At 43.0% G+C, this 11,797-nt stretch overlaps 1 protein-coding gene across 1 annotated transcript in view; it reads right to left on the bottom strand.

Moving 5' to 3' along the window:
- LOC122548034 (FK506-binding protein 15-like) overlaps positions 1-11,797 on the bottom strand; it is a 16,911-nt gene that overhangs the window by 687 nt on the left and 4,427 nt on the right. The window contains exons 3-4 of the mRNA XM_043686597.1: positions 8,336-8,488; positions 3,767-3,859 (exon numbers count right to left, since the gene is read on the bottom strand). Of these exons, the coding sequence (XP_043542532.1) occupies positions 3,767-3,859; positions 8,336-8,488 (246 nt within the window). The remainder of the gene's footprint in view (positions 1-3,766; positions 3,860-8,335; positions 8,489-11,797) is intronic.

Here is an 11,797-nt window from a genome sequence, read left to right as displayed (position 1 = left end):
GCGTTTGGTATGCTTTCCTTTATTGGTCAGAGAATTGAGTACAGGAGTTGGGAGGTCATGTTGTGGCCGTATAGGACATTGGTTAAGCCACTAATGGAAGATTAGGAGAAAGTGAGGACTGCAGATGCTGGAGATCAGAGCTGAAAAATGTGTTGCTGGAAAAGCGCAGCAGGTCAGGCAGCAACCAAGGAGCAGGAGAATCAACATTTCGGGCATAAACCCTTCTTCAGGAATTGTTGGAACACTGTTGGAATATTGCATGCAATTCTAGTCTCCTTCCTATCGGAAAGATCGAAAAGGGTTCAGAAAAGGATGTTGCTAGGTTTGGAGGATTTGAGCTATCAGGAGAGGCTGAACAGCATGGGGCTGTTTTCCCTGGGGGCTGTTTTCCCTGGAGGCTGAGGGGTGACCTTATAGAGGTTTACAAAATTATGAGGGGCATGGATAGGATAAATAGATAAAGTCTTTTCCCTGTGGTCGGGGAGTCCAGAACTAGAGGGCATAGGTTTAGGGTGAGAGGGAAAAGATATACAAGAGACCTAAGGGGCAACCTTTTCACGCAGAGGGTGGAATGAGCTGCCAGGGGAGGTGGTGGAGGCTGGTACAATTGCAACATTTAAGAGCCATTTGGATGGGTATATGAATAGGAAGGGTTTGGGGGGATATGGGCCGGGAGCTGGCAGGTGGGACTAGATTGGGTTGGGATATCTGGTCAGCATGGACAGGTTGGACCGAAGAGCCTGTTTCCATGCTGTACATCTCTATGACTCTATGAATAGCAATAGAATCCCAAAACAGATTTTTTAGGGAACTGCTTTGTGGTAAACAAAGAGATCCATATAAATGAGACAAGGACACCAGAGGAAAACATGTCTTAAAGGAATACACTACAAAACAACCTGCCTTGGGAAAATACAGAACATTACAGAACCAAATGAAATATGGGGGTTCTGCTATAACACACATTTCGATAATGCAAATTTGCTGTAACGTGATTGACTAATTGGGGGATACTGTTTCTAAAGTGTGAACTTTCAGAACAAGTGTTGGCTGTAAGGCGATTATATCAACATGTTAAGCATTATTTCCTAAGTGTGATTCTTTTATAATGCGGGGTTGCACAAGAACACAATCATTGCTTTATAGAAGAACTACCTGCAGAGATACGGTCCAGCTCACTTGGAGAATCAGTCATAGTACAAGCCCTTGGCCCTCAATGTTGTGCCAACTTGTGCAACCAATCCGAAGCCCATCTATCCTATACTATTCCATTCTCATTCATATGCCTATTCGATGACCATTTAAATGCCCTTAAAGTTGGCTAGTCTACTACTGTTGCAGACAGTGCATTCCACGCCCCATCTACTGAGTAAAGAAACTACCTCTGACATCTGTCCTATATCTATCACCTCTCAATTTAAAGCTATGTCTCCTTGTGCTAGCCATCACCATCTGAGGAAAAAGGCTCTCACTGTCCACCCTCTCTAACCTTCTGATCATCTTATATTGTCTCAATTAAATCACCTTTCAACCTTATTCTCTCTAACAAAAACAGCCTCAAATCCCTCAGCCTTTCCAGGTAAGGTTTCCCTCCATATCAAGCAACATCCTAGTAAACCTCCTCTGAACATTTTCCAAAGCTTCCACATCCTTCCTACAATGCGGTGACCAGATCTGTATGCAATACTCCAAACGTGGCTGCACCAAAGTTTTGTACAGCTGCAGCATGACCTCATGGCTCCAAAACTCAATCCCTCTACCAACAAAAGCTAACACACCATATGCCTTCTTAACAATCCTATCAACCTGGGTGGCAAATATCAAGGATCTATGTACCTAGACACAGATCTCTCTGCTCATCTACACTACCAAGAATCTTACCATTAGCCCAGTACTCTGGATTGCTCTTACTCCTTCCAAAGTGAATCACCTCACACTTTTCTGCATGAAACTCTATTTGCCACCTCTCCGCTAACTCTGCAGCTTATTTATGTCTCTCTGTAAACCACAACATCCTTCACGACTATCCACAACTCCACCGACCTTAGTGTCACCCGCAAATTTACTAAACCATCCTTCTATGACCTCATTCAAATCATTTATAAAAATGACAAACAACAGTGGACCCAAACAGATCCTAGCGGTGCACCGCGATTAACTGAACTCCAGAATGAATATTTTTCATCAACTTCTTTCAGCGAGCCAATTTCTAATCCAAACCACTAAATCACCCTCAAGCCCATGCCTCCGTATTTTGTGCAATTGCCTACCAAGGGGAATCTTATTAAACGCCTTACTGAAATCCATGTATACCACATCAATCATTTTACCCTCATCCACCTGTTTGGTCACCTTCTCAAAGAACTCAATAAGGTTTGTGAGGAAAGACCTATCCTTCACAAAACAGTGTTGACTATCCCTAATCAACTTATTCCTTTTTGGATGATTATAAATCCTATCTATCTCTTATAATCCTTTCCAACACTTTACCAGTTTCATCTACATGCAACTTATAACACCCAATATGCCCACAAGATAGTAAGGAGTGAGACACAGCACCAGAAACTCCCTCAAGCAGACTTCAGTTCTGTGGGATGTTCGCACTCTCACAGTTTTCAACCATGAAAGGATTCACAAAAGCCAATGAAGTTGCTTACACAGTAGGTACTACAGATCCAGTTCTTCAATGACCCACTTAATCAAAACCATCTTGCTGTTCTAGTGTCACAATTGTTGTTTATGCTCAAGTTAAAAGGGTCAACTGTCTCTCAGTGACCAACATACACTTCTGAGTCAGAGGTAATGGATTCAAGTTCCATTTTAAATATCCCAGCACAAAATTTAGCCAACATTCCAGGGCACCAAGGAGGTGCTGCACAGTAATGGAGCTGTGGCTTACAGATTACACACTGGTTGAGTGATGACACTCAAACAAGAACTTCATTGACCATAAAACAATTTGAGATCCTCTGAAGTTGTGAAAAGCTCAAAATCAATCCAAGTCTTTCTTTCTTTAGCTGTACTTTAAGTGTACTAGCTACCACAACACAGGAAATAGGTTTTGTTTTTGTATGTATGACTTTCTACCCAGCATCTAAGAACAAATTTATATACAGCAAGGTCCCAAACATGGTAACTCAGTGGGCAGATAACTTGTGGTCAGTATTTATCTTTCTGCCAGTACCACTGAAACAAGTAATCGCAAATGTCTCTGTCCTCATTGGAATCTATTTTATTATCCTTGGGACAAGACTGCCTGTGGTAACACCTGTATTTATTACTGATTTCTAAACTCCCATCAACAACATGCTGGTAGTGAGCCACCAAACGTTGTCGTCAAATTATTCCCAACTGCTGTGAGGAAGGGAACAGATTTTACACTGATGCACTATAGTATAATTCAAAGAGGTGAGGATATTGAGGGAATCTCCCTGGTATATTGGCCAATATTTAGCACTCAAATGACAGGAGCAAAACATAAATCAAGCTATTTTTAAAAATCTAATTGCAGATTTAGACCTTTTTGTGCACAAATTAGCTTTTCTCTATACATAACAGTAATTACACTTCAAAAAGCACTTCATTGACTCTGAAATGCTTCGAGACCAAGAATGTGCAAAAAGTGTTTTAGAAATGTAAGTTCTAGCTTTTCGCCTCCTGTTCTTATGCATATATCCCACTGCAGACTAGCCACATGCATTTTGTGAAGTTGAATGCCTCAGCATTTTTAACCCAATATGCTCCATGTAATCACAAACATCATTACCCGCTCCTTCAATGCCTGCAGCTCCTCTGCTTGTTCCTGGAGTGAGCCGAGCCTGTCTTCCTCCACTTGACGGGACTGCTTCAACAATGCCAACTGCAGAACGACAAATAGGAATTACTGTGTGATCGTAAGTGGGCTGAACCACACATGGTGTAAGACTCAAGAATGTGGTGCCGAGCAGGAAGGAAGCACTTGTGTAAGCTTCAAGTAGTGTGCGTGAAAGTCAACTTAATCTGGGTTATCAGTTTTGGAGTTTGTAAAAAATGACACAGGAAGCTATTTGTCCAGGCCACAGCATGTGGTCTAGAGGTGGGGGGGGGGGGGGCAGGGGTCGAGGGCATGAAAATAGCTAAGGGCAGGGAAAAAGGTAAGTGCCAAAGGCAATAAGGGGGTCACATGAAACAGACAGCAGGGTAGGGGTCCAGGAGGGAAGGCAACTGGAGTCACATGGGCTCTTCAAAAAAGATCACAGTAACACTGACCATGAAAATAAGGCAATAACAGATATGCTAAATCATTACTTACTCTCAGGTGTTTACAGTAGAGGAAGAGGTCGACACACTGGGCCATCTAGAAGAGAGGGACTCGCCAAAAGTACGATGAGGAAAAAAGAAATGGTGCTATGGAATGATAAATTGCAAAGACCAGATGGGATTCCATTTCAGGATTTTAAAGCAAGTGAGTATATTTCTAACTATGATATTCCAAAGTTGCCCTAGGTCAGAAGCTGTTCCATTACACTGACCTGCAGAGTTCCCATTCTTATTGAGGAAAGGCAAGAGGAAGAAAACAGAGTAATGGACCAGCTAACCTAATATGTAGTATGGAAGTTAGAGCCTATAATTAAGAAAAGGATGTAATTAAGAAAAATGTTGAAAATTTAACTGATCAGAAAGTCAGCATGGATTTATCAATAGTCAGTCATGTCTAACAAATCTTCATTTTTTGACCAGGGGACAAATTAATATCCATGGATCCTATTTGTATCAACTTCCAGAAGACATTTGATACATTCAAGAGACTTTCGCTAAAGCTGAAGCCTGTGGAATCAAAAGTATATTAATGACCAAGTTAGGAAATTGTCTGAGCAGTGGGAGACAGTAGGGACAATAGGCTGGTATTATAAATGGCAGATGTGACTAGTGGGGTCCTGCAAGGACCAATGATGGGGCCTCAACGATTCATCATATTTGATAAGAGTTTAGATGCTGGATAGAAAGCCATACATCCAAGTCTGTCAAAAACAAAAAGAAGCAAATTACAAAGAGATATGATGGGTTAGAAGGTGCAGGCAAATATCACCCACTATCAACAAAACAGGATAAGTAGTGAAATGCTAGACAGAATGTAGGAAGTGTAGTATATTTGGGACATGAGATCTTAGGAAGGATATATTGGTCCTGGAAGGAGGACATATTAGATTTGGCAGAAGGATAAGTGGACACCAAAAAAAGACTAAATTAGGAGGACAGTTTGTTTTATATTCTTTCATGGTATTTAAGCATCAATAGCAAGGTCAGCACTTTCTGCTCATCACTACATGCCCTTGAGTAGACAGTGAACAGACAGCTTGAATTGACAGTGCAAATATACTTATTGCTGCTAAGGAAGGAGTTCCAAGATTTTAACTGGGTGACGGTGAAGTATTATATATTAGATTCCCTAAGTCACCTAAATGGAGTCAATTCAGGAATTTGTAGCTTCGCAGGTAGGTGTTCCACGCATTGCCTCCCTTCCCCAGGTGATGTTGCAGGTTTGGAAGATGGCATTGAAAGAGCTTGGATGAGTTAGTGCAGTGCATCTTGTAGATGGTACACTTCGCTGCATCAGTGGGAGTGAATGAACAATTCAGGAGGGTGATAAGCAAGCTCATAGATCAGAGGAAGCTTTCCCACCCATCAAGCTTGCACGAGTCAGTAAGATCAGGACTGATCTGATTGTGGTCATCACTCCACCTCCCTGCTTTCCCGCTGACCCTTCAACCCTCAAACTCCCTTCCTAATCAACACCCATTCATGACCCAGCCACTATTGCTCTGTTAAAGAACATTCAAGGATGAATGATCCCAAGAAAGAAATTCATTATCTCCATCTTCAAGGCAAGTAAGCCCTTATTTTAAACTAGCTTTAGATTCCATAGAATCCCTACAATGTGGGATCAGGTCCTTTGGCCCAACGAGTCCACACTGAACCTCCAAAGAGTAACCCACCCAAACCTGACCCTATTCCTCTATATTTACCCCTGACTAATGCACCTAAACTACGCACTCTTGAACACTATGGGCAATTTAGCATGGCCATTTCACCTGACCTGCACATCTTTAGATTGTGGGAGGATACTGGAGCACCCAGAGGAAACCCACACAGACACAGGGAGAATGTGTATTAGCAGTATTCTGGCTGCAAAACAATTAGCCCTTTCATCCAAATCATCAAGGTAGATTGTAAATACTGAAAGACTCAGCAATGATCCCTGTGTAGTGATATCCACTGGTTAGTCTGTCAAGCTGAAAATGACCCATTTGTCCTGACTGTTTAAAAACCGAAAGAACTATGGATGCTGTAAATCAGAAACAAAAACAGAAGGTGCTGGAAAAGCTCAGCAGGTCTGGCAGCATCTGAGAAGAGAAATCAGAGTTGATGTTTCAGGTCCGGTGACCCTTCTTTAGAACGCCTTCTGCTGTCCTGATTGTTTGTTAGTTAATTCTCTATTCTTGCCATGGAAACAACACTCACTTTTGCTGCTCTTTCTCCTTTATGGCTTTACCTAAAGGCTTTACGGTCTGTTTTCATATTTGTTAATTTTCTTTCCTACCTGAACTTTTCCATTTTCTCATCATGCTTTGTTGGCTTCTAAAAAATACCACAATCTTTTGAGTCACAGTGAATCTTTGCAGCATTGGACGTCTTTCATTAAATTTGCTGTCGTTTTTAACTTCTTACAAAAGGCTGTTTCTGCCTTGATGTTGATCATTAAATCTTGTTGGAGCTGCAGTCAGCCAGCCCAATGGAAAGCACTCTCTCTCACTGTGACTTCTGTCTTGTTGATGGAATCCATGATTTGGAGGTGCCAGGTTTGGACTGGGGTGGACAATGTTAAAACTCACAACACTAGATTATAGTCCAGCAGGTTTATTTGGAAGTACAAGCTTTCACAGCGCTGCTCCTTCATCGGGTAGATGGTGGGGCAGGTTCATAGTCCTATAACCTGATGTTGTGAGATTTTTAACTTGTAGTTACTTTTGAGAAGGGTTGTAGCTCAGATTGATGATAAGTTTATAAGCTAGCTCACTGAGCTTGAAGGTTTGTTTTCAGACGTTTCAACACCATACTACGTAACATCAGTGAGAGTCTCTGGTGAATCAATTTAGACTCTACCTACCTTTCCTTGGGGAAAAAAAACAGGAAATTACATCACCCACCTTAAGAAACCAAGACCTATAAACAGAGGGGCGGGACATACCACCAGCGCTTCACCAGAGATTCTCACTGGTGATGTTACAGTCGGGTGATGAAAGTCTGAAAACAAACCTTCAAATTCAGCGAGCAAACTTAGATACTTATTTTTAACTTTGTTGACAGAATTCAGGGGAAAGAAGTGGTGAATTTCTTACCTCAGAATTCTTGTCCTATAATCTGGTCTTGTAGCCTCAATGTATGTCTGATGGAGCTCAGCTGAAAGTTGACATAACTCTCAGGATGTTAATGGTGTTGGATTGAAAGAAGAGTGATCTAAAGGAAATGTGGAATGCTCTCTTGCTCAAACATCACTCATAAATGATGAGAACTACATATTTAGGAATTTGGAAGGGTGAAGAGTGATTGCAAAGAAAGGGAAGCTTTTCCTATCTTGCTTGATGATAGTATGCTGCTACCTGAGCAACTGGACTGTGACATCAGACAGCAGCAACAAATTTAGAAAAGAGGCAAGAAATTTTTGTGTGGAGGGAGAAGGAAGGAGAATCCCAAAACAAATACACATGAGCAGGTAGCATGTGTTGCAAAACAGATAAACCTGCTCATTCTGCAGGTTACAGTTGCAGAATGGTTCCAGCAGGAGGAAGCCATTTCGGCCATATTGCCCAGAACCAGTCCCAAAGCCCAGAGGTCTAAAGCTCCAAATTCCTGCAATGCTTCTGCAGCCATGCATTCACCTGCACAATCCTGTTTCAATTCTTTGTGTAAAACAACATAAGCAATCCAGAAACCACCACCTTTGGAGATTTGGCAGACTAATCTCCTTTCCAGTTCCCTAAAATCTACCTGTAAGCTCTCATCACTTTCTACCTACATTAATTTCAGGAGAGTAAGGATTAGTAGGAAGTTACTGAAATTGCAAGGTATTCTAATGATTACAGTAACAAACATCTGCTTCCAAGTTGACGAAACATCCGAAACATTGCAGAGAGGCAGGTACAAGAGACAAAGAAACCACCACCTCCTGGTTTGATGCAATTATTAAAACTAAAATTTCTCCAGTGTTGCATCAGGTCTATGAACAAACCCTTCATCTCTGAACACAGAGAATGAAACCACTGTGTCCTGCAAGGGAACCCAAGGCACTACCCACCTTTGTCTCCAACTGGGAGATCTGAAGCTGCTGGGAATCCCGTTGCTCACAGACTTCCTGGTACTGCTGACTGTGCTGTTCCTTGGCTAATGCCAGTTTCCGATCACATTTGGCCTGCCACTCAGATTCCAGTTCTGCCTGCATCGCAGCAATCTGGGGGATAAAAAGAAAGCAACTTCAAAAGGTATTCAAATTTAAATTCAAAATACAATGAAGGACATACATGAAGATATTCAAGTTAGTTCAGAACATTACATGCCCAATGACATTCAGACCATGATAAAAGTACACAAGATACTTGTGAAGTCACAAGCAATTTATTTACAATAAAAACACAACTGTGTAACACAAGGACTACATACATTTTATTTGGAGTAAAAATTGGGAAAATAGAATTTTAGCCATGCTGTGATGCAGACTCAGAAATATTTGTTTTTCTTTAAACTGAAAACGTTAAAAGTGGACCTATGTGGTTTTCACTCCTGCAACATTTGGAGAAGCTGGATTTAATACATTTGGGAGACAAACAGGCCTTTGAAGAAACTGCCTAGCAACAGCTTTTAGATAGTTCAGGTTTGTCACAGAGCAGGGAGGGTGTGATTTAGGCTCTTGATTGAAACAACAAGCTTCTTTCTGCCCATGTTTTCCACCCATAGTACTTCTTGTCTGTCTTGGTAGTCATGAAGTGCTTTGAAAGGCTGGTCATGGCATTAATCAACTCCAATCTCCACACTACTCGACCCTCTCCAATTTGACTATCGGATCAACAGATCCACGTCAGATGCCATATCACTTGCCCTTCACTCCTCCCTAGAACATCTTGACACCAAGAACTGCTGTGTAAGAATCCTACTCATTGAAGGCTGAACTGTAGTCAACACTACTATCCCCTCAAGACTGATTACTAAACTTAGTGATCTCAGACCAAGCCCCACTCTCTGCAACTGGATCCTCAGTTTCCTGACCCATCAGTGAAGAATGGGGACAATATTTCATCCTCACTAACACTCAACACGGGAGCCCCCCAGGGGTGCACACTCAGCCCCCTAACTGTACTCACTGTATAACCATGACTCCATCGCCAAATACCAGACTAATGCCATTTACAAGTTCGCTGATGACACCACCATAGTTGGTTGAATCTCAGATGGCAACGAAACAGACTACAGACAGGAGGTGGAAGACCTGGAAAAATGGTGCATTGAGAACCACCTAGCTCTCACTGCCAGCAAAACCAAGGAACTCATTATTGACTTTCGACAGGATGTTACTCATGCCTCCCCCCTCCCTCCCTCCCTCCCCCCCCCCAACACATTAACAGCACAGAGGTGGAATGAGTGGAAAATGTCAAGCTCCTGGGAGTGGTCATCCACAACAGGTTTTCTTGGACTCATGTGGACGCACTGGTTACAAAGGCCCAACAATGTCTCTTCTTCCTCAGGCAGCTGAGGAAATTTGGCATGAAAACAAATATCCTTGCCAACTTTTATAGGTGTGTCATCGAGAGCATTCTGTCTGGATGTATCACTACCTGGTATGGCAACTGTACTATTTGAGATTGGAGACGGTTACAAAGGGTGGTAAACTCAGCCCGGACAATCACAAAGGCCAACCTCCCATGTATAGAATCCATCTTCCAGACCCGCTGTCAAGGAAAGGATGCCAGCGTTCTCAAAGTTCCATCCCACCCTGGCAATGTTCTTCTACAACCTCTACCATTGGGGAGAAGAAACAGAAGCCTGAACACACACACCAGCTGGTTTCAAAACAGTTTCTACCCTAGTGTTGTTAGAATACTGAATGGACTCTCAAACTCTTAACATTCAGCTGTACCTGTGTTTTGTTTTTGTCGCTGTTTACCTATTATTTACGTATTGCTCGTAAGACAGCTTTTCACTGTGCCTCGGTACACACAACAATAAATTCAAATCAATTCAACTGCCTGTCATATTTGTGAATGAATTACACTTTTGGGCTTAAAGCAACTATTATGCAAGTTTGCACATTTGTAACTAATGACCTGCTTTGCCACTTAAAGGATAAAAGTTTGTTAATAATAAAGTTTTTTTCTTATTTATTGATGAGATCTGGTGAGAAACCTTTGTCCAAAGTAGTTGATGGTTCAGTTGCTCATTTATACATTGTGACAGCTGTGGACTTGGTTACCAGCGCACAGTTCCCACCACAGTCATGACAGTACCAATCACAATAATACCTGCTAAAGGTAGTGCATATTAAATTGAGGGGAGTGCAGGACAATAGGTCTGCCTGTACAGATTGGTCCAGGCCACAAGTTGAACTTCTGACCACCAAGGTCAGGACATTCCACAAAAGATGTGAAAACGATTGTCCTGGGTATCAAGTACCACGACAGAGTATGACATCAACGAAGGCAAAAGTAAGGACTGCAGATGCTGGAAACCAAGGTTTTAGGTCAGAGTGATGAGAGACTCACTGAGATTCTTGTGGAGAGAGAAAGAGAACTTCAAGGTAGGCATCCTTGCAAGAGGATTTGCAGTAAGGTTTCTCTGACACCTCCCTCCCCTTCCTGGACCTCTCCATCTCCAGTAATGACGACCGACTTGACACTGACATTTTTTACAAACCCACCGACTCCCACAGCTACCTGGATTACACCTCTTCCCACCCTACATCCTGCAAAAATGCCATCCTGTATTTCCAATTCCTCCGCCGTATCTGTTCCCAGGAGGGCCAGTTCCACCACAGAACACACCAGATGGCCTCCTTCTTTAGGGACCGCAATTTCCCCTCCCACATGGTTGAAGATGCCCTCCAATGCATCTCATCCACATCCCGCACCTCTGCCCTCAAACACCACCCCTCCAACTGTAACAAGGACAGAACCGCCCTGGTCCTCACTTTCCACCTTACCAACCTTCACATTAACTGCATCATCCGCCGACAATCCTGCCACCTCCAAACAGACCCGACCACCAGAGATATATTTCTTTCCCCACCCCTTTCCGCAGAGATCGTTCCCTCCGTGACTACCTGGTCAGGTCCACACCCCTTAACAACCCACCCTCCCATCCTGGCACCCTCCCCTGCCACCACAGGAATTGCAAAACCTGCGCCCTTACCTCCTCCCTCACCTCCATCCAAGGCCCCAAAGGAGCCTTCCACATCCAAAGTTTCACCTGCATATCCACCAATGTCATTTATTGTATCTGTTGCTCCCGATACGGTCTCCTCTACATTGGGGAGACTGGACGCCTCCTCACAGAGCGCTTCAGGGAACATCTCCGGGACACCTTCAGCAATCAACCCCACTGCCCCGTGTCCCAACATTTCAACTCACCCTCCCACTCAGCCAAGGACATGCAGGTCATGGGCCTCCTCCACCGCCACTCCCTCACCACCTGACACCTGGAGGAAGAACGCCTCATCTTCCGCCTCGGAATACTTCAATGCAAGGGCAATGTGGACTTCACCGGTTTCCTC

The sequence above is a fragment of the Chiloscyllium plagiosum genome, unplaced genomic scaffold, assembly GCF_004010195.1.
Source record: "Chiloscyllium plagiosum isolate BGI_BamShark_2017 unplaced genomic scaffold, ASM401019v2 scaf_2583, whole genome shotgun sequence".
NCBI classification, from domain to species: domain Eukaryota; kingdom Metazoa; phylum Chordata; class Chondrichthyes; order Orectolobiformes; family Hemiscylliidae; genus Chiloscyllium; species Chiloscyllium plagiosum.
The sequence above is the reverse complement of the archived record's forward strand: the minus strand, read 5'-3'. Positions and strand labels throughout refer to the sequence as shown.